The sequence below is a fragment of the Malaya genurostris genome, chromosome 1 (assembly GCF_030247185.1).
Source record: "Malaya genurostris strain Urasoe2022 chromosome 1, Malgen_1.1, whole genome shotgun sequence".
In the NCBI taxonomy this organism is placed as follows: domain Eukaryota; kingdom Metazoa; phylum Arthropoda; class Insecta; order Diptera; family Culicidae; genus Malaya; species Malaya genurostris.
The window spans coordinates 23910002-23930376 of record NC_080570.1 but is presented as its reverse complement, the minus strand read 5'-3'; the positions used below and the strand labels follow the sequence as shown (position 1 = coordinate 23930376).

General features: G+C 35.3%; 1 protein-coding gene across 4 annotated transcripts in view; it reads right to left on the bottom strand.

Annotated features, from left to right (window-relative positions):
* The window catches only part of LOC131434955 (aminopeptidase A-like), an 82721-nt gene that overhangs the window by 16063 nt on the left and 46283 nt on the right, over positions 1 to 20375 (bottom strand). Inside the window, exons 1-2 of one of the 4 annotated variants that reach the window (XM_058602336.1) lie at positions 17922 to 18107; positions 11801 to 12794 (exon numbers count right to left, since the gene is read on the bottom strand). The exons of 1 other annotated variant lie outside the window; for it this stretch is intronic. In XM_058602336.1, the coding sequence (XP_058458319.1) occupies positions 11801 to 12672 (872 nt within the window). In that variant the 5' untranslated portion in view covers positions 12673 to 12794; positions 17922 to 18107. Of the gene's footprint in view, positions 1 to 11800; positions 12798 to 17921; positions 18108 to 20375 lie in introns of those variants that run through there. 2 more of the 4 variants (XM_058602317.1, XM_058602327.1) reach the window with 2 other exon arrangements.

Genomic DNA, 20375 nt, shown 5'->3' with positions numbered 1-20375 from the left:
ATCAAATCAAAATCAAATCAAAATCAAATCAAAATCAAATCAAAATCAAATCAAAATCAAATCAAAATCAAATCAAAATCAAATCAAAATCAAATCAAAATCAAATCAAAATCAAATCAAAATCAAATCAAAATCAAATCAAAATCAAATCAAAATCAAATCAAAATCAAATCAAAATCAAATCAAAATCAAATCAAAATCAAATCAAAATCAAATCAAAATCAAATCAAAATCAAATCAAAATCAAATCAAAATCAAATCAAAATCAAATCAAAATCAAATCAAAATCAAATCAAAATCAAATCAAAATCAAATCAAAATCAAATCAAAATCAAATCAAAATCAAATCAAAATCAAATCAAAATCAAATCAAAATCAAATCAAAATCAAATCAAAATCAAATCAAAATCAAATCAAAATCAAATCAAAATCAAATCAAAATCAAATCAAAATCAAATCAAAATCAAATCAAAATCAAATCAAAATCAAATCAAAATCAAATCAAAATCAAATCAAAATCAAATCAAAATCAAATCAAAATCAAATCAAAATCAAATCAAAATCAAATCAAAATCAAATCAAAATCAAATCAAAATCAAATCAAAATCAAATCAAAATCAAATCAAAATCAAATCAAAATCAAATCAAAATCAAATCAAAATCAAATCAAAATCAAATCAAAATCAAATCAAAATCAAATCAAAATCAAATCAAAATCAAATCAAAATCAAATCAAAATCAAATCAAAATCAAATCAAAATCAAATCAAAATCAAATCAAAATCAAATCAAAATCAAATCAAAATCAAATCAAAATCAAATCAAAATCAAATCAAAATCAAATCAAAATCAAATCAAAATCAAATCAAAATCAAATCAAAATCAAATCAAAATCAAATCAAAATCAAATCAAAATCAAATCAAAATCAAATCAAAATCAAATCAAAATCAAATCAAAATCAAATCAAAATCAAATCAAAATCAAATCAAAATCAAATCAAAATCAAATCAAAATCAAATCAAAATCAAATCAAAATCAAATCAAAATCAAATCAAAATCAAATCAAAATCAAATCAAAATCAAATCAAAATCAAATCAAAATCAAATCAAAATCAAATCAAAATCAAATCAAAATCAAATCAAAATCAAATCAAAATCAAATCAAAATCAAATCAAAATCAAATCAAAATCAAATCAAAATCAAATCAAAATCAAATCAAAATCAAATCAAAATCAAATCAAAATCAAATCAAAATCAAATCAAAATCAAATCAAAATCAAATCAAAATCAAATCAAAATCAAATCAAAATCAAATCAAAATCAAATCAAAATCAAATCAAAATCAAATCAAAATCAAATCAAAATCAAATCAAAATCAAATCAAAATCAAATCAAAATCAAATCAAAATCAAATCAAAATCAAATCAAAATCAAATCAAAATCAAATCAAAATCAAATCAAAATCAAATCAAAATCAAATCAAAATCAAATCAAAATCAAATCAAAATCAAATCAAAATCAAATCAAAATCAAATCAAAATCAAATCAAAATCAAATCAAAATCAAATCAAAATCAAATCAAAATCAAATCAAAATCAAATCAAAATCAAATCAAAATCAAATCAAAATCAAATCAAAATCAAATCAAAATCAAATCAAAATCAAATCAAAATCAAATCAAAATCAAATCAAAATCAAATCAAAATCAAATCAAAATCAAATCAAAATCAAATCAAAATCAAATCAAAATCAAATCAAAATCAAATCAAAATCAAATCAAAATCAAATCAAAATCAAATCAAAATCAAATCAAAATCAAATCAAAATCAAATCAAAATCAAATCAAAATCAAATCAAAATCAAATCAAAATCAAATCAAAATCAAATCAAAATCAAATCAAAATCAAATCAAAATCAAATCAAAATCAAATCAAAATCAAATCAAAATCAAATCAAAATCAAATCAAAATCAAATCAAAATCAAATCAAAATCAAATCAAAATCAAATCAAAATCAAATCAAAATCAAATCAAAATCAAATCAAAATCAAATCAAAATCAAATCAAAATCAAATCAAAATCAAATCAAAATCAAATCAAAATCAAATCAAAATCAAATCAAAATCAAATCAAAATCAAATCAAAATCAAATCAAAATCAAATCAAAATCAAATCAAAATCAAATCAAAATCAAATCAAAATCAAATCAAAATCAAATCAAAATCAAATCAAAATCAAATCAAAATCAAATCAAAATCAAATCAAAATCAAATCAAAATCAAATCAAAATCAAATCAAAATCAAATCAAAATCAAATCAAAATCAAATCAAAATCAAACAAATTTATATATGTGATAGAAAAAAATTATGAAACTGAATAGAGATTTCTACTTTATGAAATGTAATAACATGAATTGTAATGCAGTTATAAAATTTTAATTTAGAACTCTAATTTGTATCTTTTGTATGTATTTTGCTAAAGCCGGTATTAAAGCAGTCCCTAGAGCGACTATAATGCCAATTAGTGATATTATGCTGTCCAGATTGGAAACCTGGGGAGTGTTGCAATGGTCGTATTAGTGACGGCGCAAAAAAGGTGCGAAAACTTCAAAACTGCCGCAAAAAATATTTCAATTTGTAAGTGTTTTTAGTTGATGGCAAAATAAAGTCACTATAATCCATTTTTCGGTCATAGTTGTCGAAAATCTTCTAAATGAAACTTATATTGTTTTCTTAAATATGTCCATAAAAAAGTCATCATTACAATACTAGGTATATACCCTTGCAGCAAATAGAAATTCTTAAAAAGTCAGGCTTATGTTAACTTAGGAGCGTAAACAGTTTTTGTTGCTTTGGTTGAAAATATGTAACATCAAACAATAGCATACTAAGTATTGCCATAACATAATTTATGTGACTATTGATAACAAAATCGTTTGCCATCGAATAAGATGGAATATAGGCTAAATGGCTTGAACGATACATCAAATGTATAAGTATATGTATGAACATGTATTTACTATTGTTGGAACCAAAAAAATGCTTTATTTTCAACACACGTTCTAACACCAACAGTGGATAAACAATAATTTTTATTCTGAGCATAACCTTGCAAGCATTACACTATAAATGCATTCAAAATTCGATTACATTACCATAAACATGGTCGTTATTGTAGAATTTAGAATCATAATGAATATGAATTAATTCTACACGGCTTATTTTTGAACATTACAAACATATGGTAATTTTATAAATCGAAAGTGCGAGAAAAAAATTGAATATCGCTTGACAAGTTTAAAATGCCTTTTGTTCTAAATATTTTCATACTGATCTTAAATCGTTTAGAATATTAGAAGGCAAAACATGATCAAAATCAGACTGTCGTTTATTGTGAGGGTTTCTAATGGAAAATGAAGACGATCTGATTTACAGTCGCATTTATACAAGTTTATCATACATTCTTTAAACAGTTTGTATCTCATTCCACATATAGTGCCATTAGAATTAATATCGATTCACAGAATGTCATTTATATCATCTATTGTTTTTTTTTTAAATTAAGACGTTTATCACCCAACTAATAATGCTGAATTATTTGCGTGTGAAATGATCAACTATCCATTTGAACATCCTCCCGCATTCAATGCGTTGGAACTAACTCGTTGTAATATGAGCATGTAACATTAAATCTTTCACACATTTCAGACCATGTAACATTAAACCTTTCACACATTTCAGACCATGTAACATTAAATCTTTCACACATCCCAGACCATGTAAAATATTCAAAAGTAAATCTTTCCCACACTTCAGACCACACGCACTTGACAAATTTCCATAAAACACGTACTCGACAAATTTCCACTCGACACCAAGTCATGAAACCCAGAAACCCACTTGAAATATAAACTTCACCTACATAAGACAATTAAATTGTCAGCACTTACTTCAGCCCAACGAAAAATATCGCATTCATACGACAAGTATAAACACGGAAACTTAAGCATCAAATATCAACTAAAAACAATTCAGTTATGTCATTTCCCCGCTTCTCCACTTTCCACACCTCTACACCTCTCTCAAACAGTGCCATATGGCATGACCTAGAATAACAGTAACCCAGGAAAACACAAAGACTCGAACCGACACTCACGAGAGTTAAACCTGACTACTCTCAACCTCCCCTCTCTGTATCACACTCACACACTTGTCTAGAAACATTACTCACTCTCTCCTACTCAAATACAATACAATGACCGAGACATGTCATTGGTTAAATCGGATTTACGCTGCGCGTTCTAACTCCTCCCCCCGGATTTCTAGCAATCCATACTGTAAAATTTAGTTTAGCTAAGTTAGGAGAGGATAGGATATAAAAAGGTGATTTTAAATAAAGTACAACAAGATTTCGTTTTAAACTTCAAACTGAATGTGTTATTACAAGTCCCATTGACACACTTATTCACCCATCATTCTTGAAAGAAACATATATGAAAAAATTCATCGATTTGAACAGTCTCTCGCGTAAACAAAATTAAAACTTTTTCATTTGATTCAATTCGTTTCGTTTAGATTTAAGATTTTTTTTTATTAACTATTACCCAAGTAAAAATGTAGACAAAAGGTTTGCCTTGTGACCTAATATAAAAATATATAATATGAAGGAAACATAAAACAACTTTTGATATCGTTTGATTCGATTTGATTTTTGATTGATAATCCTATTGACAGGCTCTGTCACCCATCATTAGATTCCCAAAAGCGACAAAACAGAAAATTTTCACCGATTTGAACACCTTCACGCATTCGAAACATCAAAACTTATTGATTTTGAAGCCCCATTGACACGCTCTTGCACCCATCATTAGATTCCCAAAAGCGACAAAACAGAAAATTTTCACCGATTTGAACACCTCCACGCATTCGAAACATCAAAACTTATTGATTTTGAAGCCCCATTGACACGCTCTTTCACCCATCATTAGATTCCCAAAAGCGACAAAACAGAAAATTTTCACCGATTTGAACACCTTCACGCATTCGAAACATCAAAACTTATTGATTTTCAAACCCCATTGACACGCTCTTTCACCCATCATTAGATTCCCAAAAGCGACAAAACAGAAAATTTTCACCGATTTGAACACCTTCACGCATTCGAAACATCAAAACTTATTGATTTTGAAGCCCCATTGACACGCTCTTTCACCCATCATTAGATTCCCAAAAGCGACAAAACAGAAAATTTTCACCGATTTGAACACCTCCACGCATTCGAAACATCAAAACTTATTGATTTTGAAGCCCCATTGACACGCTCTTTCACCCATCATTAGATTCCCAAAAGCGACAAAACAGAAAATTTTCACCGATTTGAACACCTTCACGCATTCGAAACATCAAAACTTATTGATTTTCAAACCCCATTGACACGCTCTTTCACCCATCATTAGATTCCCAAAAGCGACAAAACAGAAAATTTTCACCGATTTGAACACCTCCACGCATTCGAAACATCAAAACTTATTGATTTTGAAGCCCCATTGACACGCTCTTTCACCCATCATTAGATTCCCAAAAGCGACAAAACAGAATATTTTCTCCGATTTGAACACCTCCACGCATTCGAAACATCAAAACTTATTGATTTTGAAGCCCCATTGACACGCTCTTTCACCCATCATTAGATTCCCAAAAGCGACAAAACAGAAAATTTTCACCGATTTGAACACCTTCACGCATTCGAAACATCAAAACTTATTGATTTTCAAACCCCATTGACACGCTCTTTCACCCATCATTAGATTCCCAAAAGCGACAAAACAGAAAATTTTCACCGATTTGAACACCTCCACGCATTCGAAACATCAAAACTTATTGATTTTGAAGCCCCATTGACACGCTCTTTCACCCATCATTAGATTCCCAAAAGCGACAAAACAGAATATTTTCTCCGATTTGAACACCTCCACGCATTCGAAACATCAAAACTTATTGATTTTGAAGCCCCATTGACACGCTCTTTCACCCATCATTAGATTCCCAAAAGCGACAAAACAGAATATTTTCTCCGATTTGAACACCTCCACGCATTCGAAACATCAAAACTTATTGATTTTGAAGCCCCATTGACACGCTCTTTCACCCATCATTAGATTCCCAAAAGCGACAAAACAGAAAATTTTCACCGATTTGAACACCTTCACGCATTCGAAACATCAAAACTTATTGATTTTCAAACCCCATTGACACGCTCTTTCACCCATCATTAGATTCCCAAAAGCGACAAAACAAAAAATTTTCACCGATTTGAACACCTCCACGCATTCGAAACATCAAAACTTATTGATTTTCAAACCCCATTGACACGCTCTTTCACCCATCATTAGATTCCCAAAAGCGACAAAACAGAAAATTTTCACCGATTTGAACACCTCCACGCATTCGAAACATCAAAACTTATTGATTTTGAAGCCCCATTGACACGCTCTTTCACCCATCATTAGATTCCCAAAAGCGACAAAACAGAATATTTTCTCCGATTTGAACACCTCCACGCATTCGAAACATCAAAACTTATTGATTTTCAAACCCCATTGACACGCTCTTTCACCCATCATTAGATTCCCAAAAGCGACAAAACAGAAAATTTTCACCGATTTGAACACCTCCACGCATTCGAAACATCAAAACTTATTGATTTTCAAACCCCATTGACACGCTCTTTCACCCATCATTAGATTCCCAAAAGCGACAAAACAGAATATTTTCTCCGATTTGAACACCTCCACGCATTCGAAACATCAAAACTTATTGATTTTGAAGCCCCATTGACACGCTCTTTCACCCATCATTAGATTCCCAAAAGCGACAAAACAGAATATTTTCTCCGATTTGAACACCTCCACGCATTCGAAACATCAAAACTTATTGATTTTGAAGCCCCATTGACACGCTCTTTCACCCATCATTAGATTCCCAAAAGCGACAAAACAGAAAATTTTCACCGATTTGAACACCTTCACGCATTCGAAACATCAAAACTTATTGATTTTCAAACCCCATTGACACGCTCTTTCACCCATCATTAGATTCCCAAAAGCGACAAAACAGAAAATTTTCACCGATTTGAACACCTCCACGCATTCGAAACATCAAAACTTATTGATTTTCAAACCCCATTGACACGCTCTTTCACCCATCATTAGATTCCCAAAAGCGACAAAACAGAAAATTTTCACCGATTTGAACACCTCCACGCATTCGAAACATCAAAACTTATTGATTTTGAAGCCCCATTGACACGCTCTTTCACCCATCATTAGATTCCCAAAAGCGACAAAACAGAATATTTTCTCCGATTTGAACACCTCCACGCATTCGAAACATCAAAACTTATTGATTTTCAAACCCCATTGACACGCTCTTTCACCCATCATTAGATTCCCAAAAGCGACAAAACAGAAAATTTTCTCCGATTTGAACACCTCCACGCATTCGAAACATCAAAACTTATTGATTTTGAAGCCCCATTGACACGCTCTTTCACCCATCATTAGATTCCCAAAAGCGACAAAACAGAATATTTTCTCCGATTTGAACACCTCCACGCATTCGAAACATCAAAACTTATTGATTTTGAAGCCCCATTGACACGCTCTTTCACCCATCATTAGATTCCCAAAAGCGACAAAACAGAAAATTTTCACCGATTTGAACACCTTCACGCATTCGAAACATCAAAACTTATTGATTTTCAAACCCCATTGACACGCTCTTTCACCCATCATTAGATTCCCAAAAGCGACAAAACAGAATATTTTCTCCGATTTGAACACCTCCACGCATTCGAAACATCAAAACTTATTGATTTTCAAACCCCATTGACACGCTCTTTCACCCATCATTAGATTCCCAAAAGCGACAAAACAGAATATTTTCTCCGATTTGAACACCTCCACGCATTCGAAACATCAAAACTTATTGATTTTCAAACCCCATTGACACGCTCTTTCACCCATCATTAGATTCCCAAAAGTGACAAAACAGAAAATTTTCACCGATTTGAACACCTCCACGCATTCGAAACATCAAAACTTATTGATTTTCAAACCCCATTGACACGCTCTTTCATCCATCATTAGATTCCCAAAAGCGACAAAACAGAAAATTTTCACCGATTTGAACACCTCCACGCATTCGAAACATCAAAACTTATTGATTTTGAAGCCCCATTGACACGCTCTTTCACCCATCATTAGATTCCCAAAAGCGACAAAACAGAATATTTTCTCCGATTTGAACACCTCCACGCATTCGGAACATCAAAACTTATTGATTTTGAAGCCCCATTGACACGCTCTTTCACCCATCATTAGATTCCCAAAAGCGACAAAACAGAAAATTTTCACCGATTTGAACACCTTCACGCATTCGAAACATCAAAACTTATTGATTTTCAAACCCCATTGACACGCTCTTTCACCCATCATTAGATTCCCAAAAGCGACAAAACAGAAAATTTTCACCGATTTGAACACCTCCACGCATTCGAAACATCAAAACTTATTGATTTTCAAACCCCATTGACACGCTCTTTCACCCATCATTAGATTCCCAAAAGCGACAAAACAGAAAATTTTCACCGATTTGAACACCTTCACGCATTCGAAACATCAAAACTTATTGATTTTCAAACCCCATTGACACGCTCTTTCACCCATCATTAGATTCCCAAAAGCGACAAAACAGAATATTTTCTCCGATTTGAACACCTCCACGCATTCGAAACATCAAAACTTATTGATTTTCAAACCCCATTGACACGCTCTTTCACCCATCATTAGATTCCCAAAAGCGACAAAACAGAAAATTTTCACCGATTTGAACACCTCCACGCATTCGAAACATCAAAACTTATTGATTTTCAAACCCCATTGACACGCTCTTTCACCCATCATTAGATTCCCAAAAGCGACAAAACAGAAAATTTTCACCGATTTGAACACCTCCACGCATTCGAAACATCAAAACTTATTGATTTTGAAGCCCCATTGACACGCTCTTTCACCCATCATTAGATTCCCAAAAGCGACAAAACAGAATATTTTCTCCGATTTGAACACCTCCACGCATTCGAAACATCAAAACTTATTGATTTTGAAGCCCCATTGACACGCTCTTTCACCCATCATTAGATTCCCAAAAGCGACAAAACAGAAAATTTTCACCGATTTGAACACCTTCACGCATTCGAAACATCAAAACTTATTGATTTTCAAACCCCATTGACACGCTCTTTCACCCATCATTAGATTCCCAAAAGCGACAAAACAGAAAATTTTCACCGATTTGAACACCTCCACGCATTCGAAACATCAAAACTTATTGATTTTGAAGCCCCATTGACACGCCTTTCACCCATCATTAGATTCCCAAAAGCGACAAAACAGAATATTTTCTCCGATTTGAACACCTCCACGCATTCGAAACATCAAAACTTATTGATTTTGAAGCCCCATTGACACGCTCTTTCACCCATCATTAGATTCCCAAAAGCGACAAAACAGAAAATTTTCACCGATTTGAACACCTTCACGCATTCGAAACATCAAAACTTATTGATTTTCAAACCCCATTGACACGCTCTTTCACCCATCATTAGATTCCCAAAAGCGACAAAACAGAAAATTTTCACCGATTTGAACACCTCCACGCATTCGAAACATCAAAACTTATTGATTTTGAAGCCCCATTGACACGCTCTTGCACCCATCATTAGATTCCCAAAAGCGACAAAACAGAATATTTTCTCCGATTTGAACACCTCCACGCATTCGAAACATCAAAATTTATTGATTTTGAAGCCCCATTGACACGCTCTTTCACCCATCATTAGATTCCCAAAAGCGACAAAACAGAAAATTTTCACCGATTTGAACACCTTCACGCATTCGAAACATCAAAACTTATTGATTTTGATTGACACGCCCTATTACGTACCGTTAATCTTTTGTTGGATGCATAATTTTCTATTGTCATCAATTTTCGCACCCCTCACCAGATGAAACACAACATCAACGATTTAAAAAGTAAATCAATTTGCATTCATGTCTGATCACGATCACGTTTGATTTTTGTCACAATGCTCAAAACAGATCAAATCATCCAATGATTGATTTTACAAAAATCTAGATCAGCTGTGTTTCAAAATCAGCAGTGATTTTGTGTAACGGAAGATCATTGCCGATCGTCCTAGATGTGATTTGGAGATGACTGATTAACTGATCGTAAAAAGATCAGATCAGTAGTGATCTTTAAAGGAAAGATCACAAGTGATTCATGATCAGTAGTGATCGTGATTTGATGATTTTTTGATCGTGATTTTGCCAGCCCTGAACTAGATACGTCACTGCTTTTAAGGAAAAAAAAAACCATAACAAATTATGTGGAACAAGGAAACTAAAAATTCGAATGATCGATATTTTCAATCAAACAGTTCAAACAGTCGTTTCGTAGTGCATTCTGTGATACTTGCTGTCTGGCGGCGGCCTTCCTTTGACATGTTTCATATGAGACTGAAGCTTTAGAAATAATTTCGTTTATATTTATAGATTTACGTGCTTCCACAGTTTCGTTTCAGCATTGAACGACCAATCAGAACAATCGCTTACTCCTTCAAAACCATCATCTCCATTAGGGAAATCCAGTCAGTCAGAAAAACCTGTTTTAATCCACCTACACACTTAATTTCGTTCGGTAATTCTTGCCTCTTTTGACGAGTTTTCAACAGCCGAACTACCGAATATTTCCATTCTACTGATATATCAGCACAAATGAACATTTGTTGACAGCAGTACCTCAAGGTACCGCAGTGATAAAACGTGAATTTTACCGATAAAATCACCTACCGAGATTTGAACAGCTGAGGTCGGTAATCCAATTCAAGTGTGTATCAAGTTAATAATTTTTTTTTCTTTATTTTGAATCGTCGCACTAAATGATGAAACACACTTTACCCTATTGTACTGGAACTGGAAGTCAGACCCGGATAAAATTAAAAAGCAGCCTATGAGACTATAGAAACTTTTGTTTGAGCCTGTTTGTGGAAATCGAAATCGGCCTCGGTTGTAAAGTCGGTTTTCACAGCAATTGCATAGCCTTTCTATATGACAAAGACAAAACAAGAAACTGCTCGCTATTGATTATAATTTCAATCAAATATTATTGAAAATTTCAATCAAATATCATCGAAACGTATAAATATTGCCAATCAAAACGTGAAATAATATTAATAATTAATACAAAATTGACTGAGCTGTGAGACTTCAAAACCCGACCACATTTCTACAAGTATTTCTCCTTGTGAAACTTTTATAGAATCCCGGACGTTTATCCTTACACACTAAACTTCATTTGGTTATTTGTTCATCTTTTGGCGAGTTTAGAACTGCCGAGCTACTGAACATTCTCATTCTACTGATATTCCAGCACAAATAAACATTTGTTGACAGCAGTACCGCTGTGATGAAATGTTCTCATTACTGAAAAAATCAGCTACCGAGATTTGAACAGCGGAGATCGGTGATCCAATTTAAGTGTGTAGGAGAATTGATGTTTGGTGATCACTTTGTCAAACAATCGAAAAATTTCTTGTACACATTGATTGATCTCTACTTCGATGGCTGTTCTCTCACTGGATTCCGATTCGGGCGTAAAAACCGTTTATGCCGATTTCGTTTCTTAATATTAATGCAACGAAATATAAAAACCTATCAAAAATGTAACCAATCCTTACCTGGTAACATTACTGCTCTTGTCCCGGTAGGTGCTGCTATAGAAGCCAACGATTTTATTCGCCAAACTTCCGCTAAACTGCATACTGAGCCGATACTCACCCACCCCGATGTTGTCTGTTTCGATCACCCAGTACTGGTGCGGTTCATAGGCGTAAGTCTGCCGTACCATCACCGACTGCGACGATCGGTCCGGTAGCACCTTACTCAACAGTGTATCGCCAATCGTCAACTGATTACTGTGCAGCACAATGTAATTCGTTGGCTCAATGACGGTGATATCGATTCCGACTTGACCGGAAAACTTCTGCTGTTCCAAATCCGGCTGCAACAACAGTTCGTAGTGGCGCGGTTTCACATGACGCGGCAAACGAAAACTTAGTTTTTCAATCACTTTCGAGCCCATTTTCAACACGTTATTCATTCCACCAGATGCTCCAAAGTAAACCGAATTGGGCAGTAAAATGGCAGTTAGGTTGCTCTCGTCGTTAGCTCTATCAGACGGTCCCTTATCGTCGAACAATGCCGGTCGATTAAAGTGATCGATGCTTTTGCCAGATTTGGCATTCGTTTCTGTCAGTCGCCGGCCAGCTGACAGCTGATTAAGATACGCCGAAAGCAGCGGTGGCGAGTGCTGTGCCGACAGATTTTTACCGACCATCACCAGAGCCGTTAGCAAACAGAGACACAGCACAAAGAGAAAGAGACAAGCAGCGAGCAGCGAGAGAATGAGTATGGAGCGTCGTTTACTCTCGCTGGCCGCTTCCAGCGAAGCGGTGGAGGACATCATTGAGTTCCTCTGTTGGGAGTTGCTGGAAATGTGCGACGGTGGCCGAATCGAGGGTGGCCCCATCGCTTGTAGTTTGACTGTCATAACGGCAACAGTTTTTGGCACTATATATTAGGACGTCGTTCTCTCACATTCAGTACTAGTAACTCATTCCCACGAAGTGAGTAACACAGCGCGCGCAATTTATTCGTTTCACAATTTCAAATCTACTAGGAAAATGGGTTTCGTTGGTTTTGATGTAAACAAATCTTACACTCTTCACGTGCTGACTCGATTAGTACAACCAGCCGGTTCGACTGCGGTATTGCGGTGAAGCGCAGAATTAGCAAGAGAGCGAAGCATTATGCGGAACAAGGGCAACTGGCTTGTTAATGTTTTAGTTATGACCTATCGCAAAGCGCCAATTTGTGAGAACGATTTGAATGCGGTTGCTTGCGGTTCGCTACCGAAAATAATTGTTTTCGAATGACTAGAAATTCCGGAGTCAACTATTCATGCTTACAATATCAACAACGGCTTGATCCACTCATGTTAAATTTAACCAAAGACACCATATTAACAAGATAGCCAGCTCTCACATTTCCCGAACAAATCATTGGCAACATCCTTTTTTGCGAGCATGGCGCCCTCAGGCGAGTCCGCATCGAACCTAGTACATAGAAGTAGGGTCATATGTCAAATTCGTGCGCGCCAAAATAGCCGCACTGCGCACCCATACAACTGACATGATATGTTGAATGTGATGCCGTGCGATGGCGTTGCTGAACTGAAGATTGATTTCACTCCAAGCTGACAGGGTCTGATTTAACCTACATTCAATTCAATATTGGAATTACAGAAACTCATACTCGGCCCAATTTCTTCAATTTAATTTGTTTTAATTAGTTGATTTCAAACAACTACACCCCGAGTTGAAAACAAACATTATGCTTCAAAACTTCGAGGCGGTGTTGAAAAATGAGTATAAGTTTTTCCAATGATTTAATAACCAGTGGAATGTGTTAGTGAACACAATCCTTTCATTTTCATGGTATGAGATTTTCCTTACTCAAGATTAATTCCAGATAGTATAAGAAAACCATTAAACTTCACATACTTCGATTCGGATGAAACTTGGCACACGTTTTCAGTATGACAAACCATTTGATTTGTATAGATAGAGAGACCAGTTCGACTCAAGACCGATCTTTAAAAAGGGCGCATGTATTTCTGCCCACACGAAGAACCCTAAGATCACATAATTACAATATTGCAATTGTTGTTTCATGCCACGGTTGTTTTCACTAAAATGTTGTTGATTTAAGTAGCATACCTGTTGATTTTGTCATAACCATTAGGGTAAACGAAATTGCTGCATTCAAATGCTATTACTTGGCGGAGAACGAAGACAGCAAAACGCAAAACAAAACTCCTCTCCTTTTCATCAGAAACATTTCGAATTGAAAATTTTCAATGGCAAATGAACGTCATTTAAGTCCAATGCGTAGTGGCCGTTTCATGTCAGTAAAAGTATGCAGAAGAACATAAGAGCTAACCGTAAAACAAGTTTTCCCTACAGTTAAAAATGTTTGACGTTTAAAAATTGCTTCTAAAGAGAAGTGATAGCATTTGTATTTCCTTTAAAGTGAATCTGTAGCATTAGGCTTATCAACAACATTCTTGAAGTCGGAATTAGAAATGCTCTTCCAGCGAGCAATTCTGCAAGTGGAGGAAAAATTTCTTAACGCCCTGTGAACATTTTGCTGGTGATTTTCCTCTTGGGAATTATGATCTTTTGTTGCATTTCTATATAATCTGAGTTTAGTGATAACGCTTTAAGCAGCTACTTAAGCAAAATTTCGTTGTTCAAGCGGTGAACAATTAGCTGCCCTCCCGAAAAGACTAATTGAATTGAATAATTAGTTAAAACAACCGTGACATTTTTTGTTTTCATGCATACAGGTAACTTTGCTGGGATTGTGTCAGTGATCAGTTGCACGAATGACACCTCATTGAAACGTCTCATTTTTCGCTTAGGGTGTACGTCATTGTTCAATTATAACGTTTCATTACTCGTATGTGGTGCATGTCTTTGCTGGGTGACATTGCTATACTGCCAACAAGACAAATAAAAAATGAGAGTTTAATTAAAAAGCAATTCCACCGCAAATGACAGATTTTTTTTTTAAATTTTATTTTTGTATTTTTTTATTTGGCTCAAATTTTTCATACGCGTTATTCATGGTCAAACGAAACAATTTGCATAATTAATTTGCCCTTTTTACTCTAGCTTTATATTTGAGAAGGGGCTAAGCAAAAATCTCTTGAAATGTTTCAATAATATATGTTTCAGAAACATCTTCTGTAATGTTTTAGGTCATTATAAGAACTATGTAAAAATAATTAGTACTGCTGAACAAAATCGGGTTTATGAGTTTCTCATGCAGAAAGGTTATGCAATCACTGTGAAAACCGCCTTTTGGACCGACTGTCATATACCATTCGACTCAGTTCATCGAGTATGCAAAATGTCTGTGTGTGTATGTGTGTATGTGACGGTTTTTTGCACACTAACTTTTCTCGGAGATGGCAGAACCGATTTTCACTAACTTAGATTCAAATGAAAGGTCTTGTGGTCCCATACAAAATTCCTGAATATTATTTGGATCCGACTTCTGGTTCCGGAATTATGGGGTAAAATGTGCAAAAAATTGTGAAAATAAGTGCACTAACTTTTCTCAGAGATGGCTGAAGCGATTCTCACAAATTTAAATTCAAATGAAACGTCTTTTGGTCCCATACAAAATTCCGGAATATTATTTGGATCCGACTTCGGTTCCAGAATTATGGGGTAAAATGTGCAAAAAAATGAAAATATGTCTATTTTTCACAAACTTAGATCACAAATGAAAGGTCCTGTGGTCCCATACGTAATTCCTGAATTTCATCCGGATCCGACTTCCGGATCCGAAGATATAGATTAAAGTGTGTTAAAAATTTTATACCATCACTGAAAAGGGCGAAAAACCGTAAAAAGTTTTCTAAATCGACCTCAAATCTTCTCCAATTGGTAGTTTTTATCAGTTATTTATTTCGGTCATTCTTTTAAGAATCGAAGAAAATTATATATGATAGTATAATTGATATGATATATGTATTATATATGATAGTATAATTGATATGAGAAAGGCATCATTACACCACTAGGTGGATTAAAACAGGTTTTTATGTTACGATTTTGGATGATCTTTGAATCTTCCCGCATGTAAAACTCTCATAATGTCTACCTAAAAACGTATTCAACAACATCAATAGAGACAACGGTCTTAAATCTTCCAGAAAACATCAAGAAAGTTAATATTGATATTTTTAATATATGAATCTCGAGTATGGCCGTTTAAAATACGTAGATCTATGGCAGTGGCGTACTGAGAAAATAAGGCGCCCGGAGCAAAATAAGATTTGCCGCCCCCATGGTTTAGTGAGCAAATGCAGAAAAGAAATGCTGAAGTCCATCTTCGGAAAGATGGCTTGGTCAAGAAAAAAAGGTCGCAGGTTTGTTTGGCCGCCCCCTAAAACAAATGCCCCAAGTGTTTTAATTTGGACAATGGTTTTATTTGGACAATGTAAAAAAATATATAATATATAAAAAACCAAGCCACCTTTTTTGAGATATTTGAATTTTAAGGTGTTTTTTTTAATAAAAAATCAAACGAAAATTTTTTTTCTGCATAACCCTTATAATTACCTAAAACATGGCAGGAGACAAATCGATCGGACCTACCGTTTCTGAAACATATTTTATTGTAAACGTTTAAGGGATTTTTGCATAGTCCCATATCAAAAGTAAGGCTAGAGTAAAAATGACAAACTTCTGATGAAAATCGCCTCTTTCTATCATAAAGAATGCATATGCAAAATTCAAGCCAAATAAAAAATAAAAAATCGATCTTCGATTTCGTATGGAATTGCTCTAAAACAAAAATCGATTAATTGTACCAAATTTTAACCAATCAAATTCAGAAAAACAACTAAAATTACAGTTGTTTCGCGACCACTGGCTTTTGCGTGTAGTGCATCACTTAACTGGCGTGGTGACCACTTCTGAAGCTACCTTAAAGTGGCCTGATTAGAAACGAACGCAAACAAATTCGTCACCACGAGCATTCGATCAACGAAATTCAACTATATTTAGAATTAGACGTGCTACCGAGGAAATAGTTCGTAATTGACAGGAAACGCTTAGCTTTGTGACGCCCAATATCAATCGCAATTACACCGCAGGCTGATTGCTGTCATAATTGAAGTCGCATCACAAACGAAGAGCACCCAGTTGCGCAGTTCGGCCTTCCTCCCGTTCCTTCCCGTTGGCTAGCACCGAAAAGGTTTGATTGCTTGACCGTAGGTGTAGCCGTCGAGATGGCGTGACATGAATAAAAAAAGTCGAATCAAATGCTACTACCGCAATAGGATACCGCCGCTGGTGTATTTGCATAACTACGTGCGAATGTTACACATACTCCCGTGGCAGACGAGACCTTGAGTGGCGCATGATTTCGATTTATGACAGGCTAGGCCACGATGGTCAACGCTTGCTACGATCCGCTCAAGATTTCGAACCTAGCACAGTTCCGAATGGGCTATTCTTCAATTATGCCTCATTACGTGTGAACATCAGTAGAATATTTCTTTGAAATACTCATCAAACTTCAGTCTCAAATATTGGAAGGATGATTGATCATCGTCGCCAAAGTTTCTAAAACCAAATGAAAGTGTATGTTCAAGGTACTATTGGATTGGTAGAAACTCAATACCACCTACAGACAATTGGGTGTCGTTTAAACAATTCGTCGAAATTAGTCATAAAATCATTTGGGTTACGATTCGGACGGAATTTCAATAAGGGGCTTTTATTTTCAAGAAGAAAGTTGCTGATTTGTTGTGTCGCGTGAGAAACATTTCCTGTTTTTTTTTATTTGGAAATAAACTCAATTTACTACGACTGTTTCCTTTTCATACACATCCCATATTTTGGCCGAAAAAAAAACGATCATTCATTCCCGAAATCAACCGTTAAAATATGCTACCAACAGGACTCGTACTGAAACCGGTTCAGCATAAAAGCAGCCCCAAAACTACACCAAATTGGGTCCAACTTCTAGTTGACCAACTTCTTATCAGTTTAGCACTCTTTTCATCTGCCAATTGCGGTTTTTTTCGACTCTTATACATTGTTCTCGTTCCGATAGTTTGGCATCCGAAATGAGGGTCAGTGCCCCAAATTCGCTTCGCTCTTTCACTAATTCTGCGATCATCTGCACCGATCTATCATCAACAAAGACCAAACAAACAACCTACACAGAAAAGATGTAACCGAGACAAAAAATCAAACTATCGTTTTCGGTGATAGTTTTCGCGACTACTCACGATTTACGCGCCCACCACACCAAACAATACACGTGAAACAAACACACCGGTCCCAGAAACAAAATACGGCACTATCGCGCCCGACTCCAACTCGATACTGATCGATGATTGCCCGGTTGCTTACTACGATCGACTGGACGCGAATCGTTCGGTAACGTTCGCGGTTTGCGAAAGGGAAAAGAAGTGAAACGGTTTGGTTGCCAAAGGAGTCAGCAATTGGTGAGTGGTGACAAAACTTGTGAGTGGCTGTTTAGGGGTGTCCATGGCGAACAGCGAAATTCTGTGTGTTTCAAATGTATTTTATAATTAATTCTATGCGCTAAAAATTTTTCATATATCGATATATTTGCAGTACAGTTTGCAGTGCAGTAGCAGTGTCTTGAAAACGAATTCCGGCTACAACATGTCTCTTCTAATACTCAAATTTGAAACAGTTTCATGACATGCACTCACAGGAAAATGCCGAAAACAATATTTAATATGTTTCAATTATATTTCACCCCGAATCGAAAACATTTACTTGAAATGAAATGAAATTTTTTTAACATTCCACCAGTTCAATGTGTAGAAAGAAATCTTTGACAACATTCATACCTAACAACAAAATAAAAACATATTGCTGGTTGTTGGCTCTCGGTGCTCATTGTATTTGTGTTTTTCAAAACACTCACGATATACTGGGAAATAGATACAATATAAAAATGCGATCATCCCTCGTTCGTCAAATGGTATTTTGACACAGTAACTCGGATTTTAATTCGTTACATCGTGCGATACACGCTAGAGTGTCGGTCATATGCTAGTTTGTTTCAAATGATCAAGAATTTGATACTTTTGTAAGATACTAATAGGGTAATTGAACCATTTATTCCTCCCACTTAACCATTTCATATATCAAAACCATCAGTTAAAGTAAAATATGCTATCTCTATTCAATGCATAAGCCGAAAGAACGAGATGAAAATCAATGCTCCCGTTCCGAATTTTCGTATCACTGTAGCGAAAGAATGCACAATTTTCATAATTAATTTCCTCTAATATTGCTTCTTAGAGCCGACATAATCGGAAGCGGGTCATTTCGCCGAAAGCGATTTCGCTGAATGTCATTTCGCCGAATGCCATTTCGCTGAAAGTCGTTTCGCCGAATGCCATTTCGCTGAAAGTCGTTTAGCCGGTCATTTCGCCGAAAGGGCCATTTCGCGAAAAGGTAATTTCAAATACATCATATTATTTTTTGTGTTATAATGTCTCCTGGTTTCTTTACTTTGGTTAGCACAACACACGAACCAAAACGATGTGGCGAAGCCGCATTTGAGATGTTTTCATTTTCACTCAGTAAACGGAAAATACCACAAACATTGATGCTTAGTAGCTAATAAAGTCAACAAGTTTTCTTGGGAACTCCGCAATGAGGTTCATGAATTAATCCTTATTGAAGAGTATAAGAATCTATCTTTATTCAAAAAATACAATTGTAGGTCAACAAAATAAGCATTTACGCTATCATCTTTCATTTGCCTTTATTTAAAATCAATTCCAGTTACGATATTAAGACCAACGATGGCTTTTATCGTATCAAAGAAAGCTCACAGCAACTCTTCACACGATTCAATCAGTGCCATCAAAGAAATACGGATATCATCGCAACAACAAAAACCCGGCATGGCTCATTTAACATAGAATAGACACCAGTGCGAGAACGAATTTCTCTCGATGACCTGTCTGAGAATCAAGGGTTAGCTCGCTGCTGCAGGGATTCTTCTTATTCTCGTTTCGCGAACCGAATCTATACGGGCAGTTGATAATTGCGATATAATCTTTTTACTATTGCCTCTTATTCTAACTATGTGCATAGAACCTTTGTATAAGTTGTGTCTATGAAAATGTATGTGAATGCTCCACACAAGAGTTTTCAAACCTAGTTCGACAATCATCACGTCGAATTCGATTTTCTGCGATAGTTGTCAACTTTCGATTCTCTCTATGGAAATTCCACACAGCAACGATCATTATCAGACTGCAAATTTTTTAAGGGCCGTGAAATACTCAGAGTATGAAGTGGGACGAAGAAATGTAGAAAAATTCTCTCACGGTTCACGCATTGAGAGACTCGAATTCTTGTAGCATCTTCTACCGGATTGAAAATGTTGTATGCAATATAGAAAAATATCTAGCAGCTTCTGTCAAATTACCGGCAATCACCAACACTGAATAAGACAATTGCCTGATTCGGTGAAATGACATTCGGCGAAACGGCTTTCGGCGAAATGGCTCATGGCGAAATGACCCTGATCCGAAATAATTATACTGTCTTCGATTATATCGACTTCCGTACATTTGACTGAACCTCTGATGTCAAGAATACTCCGGCATTTTACAGA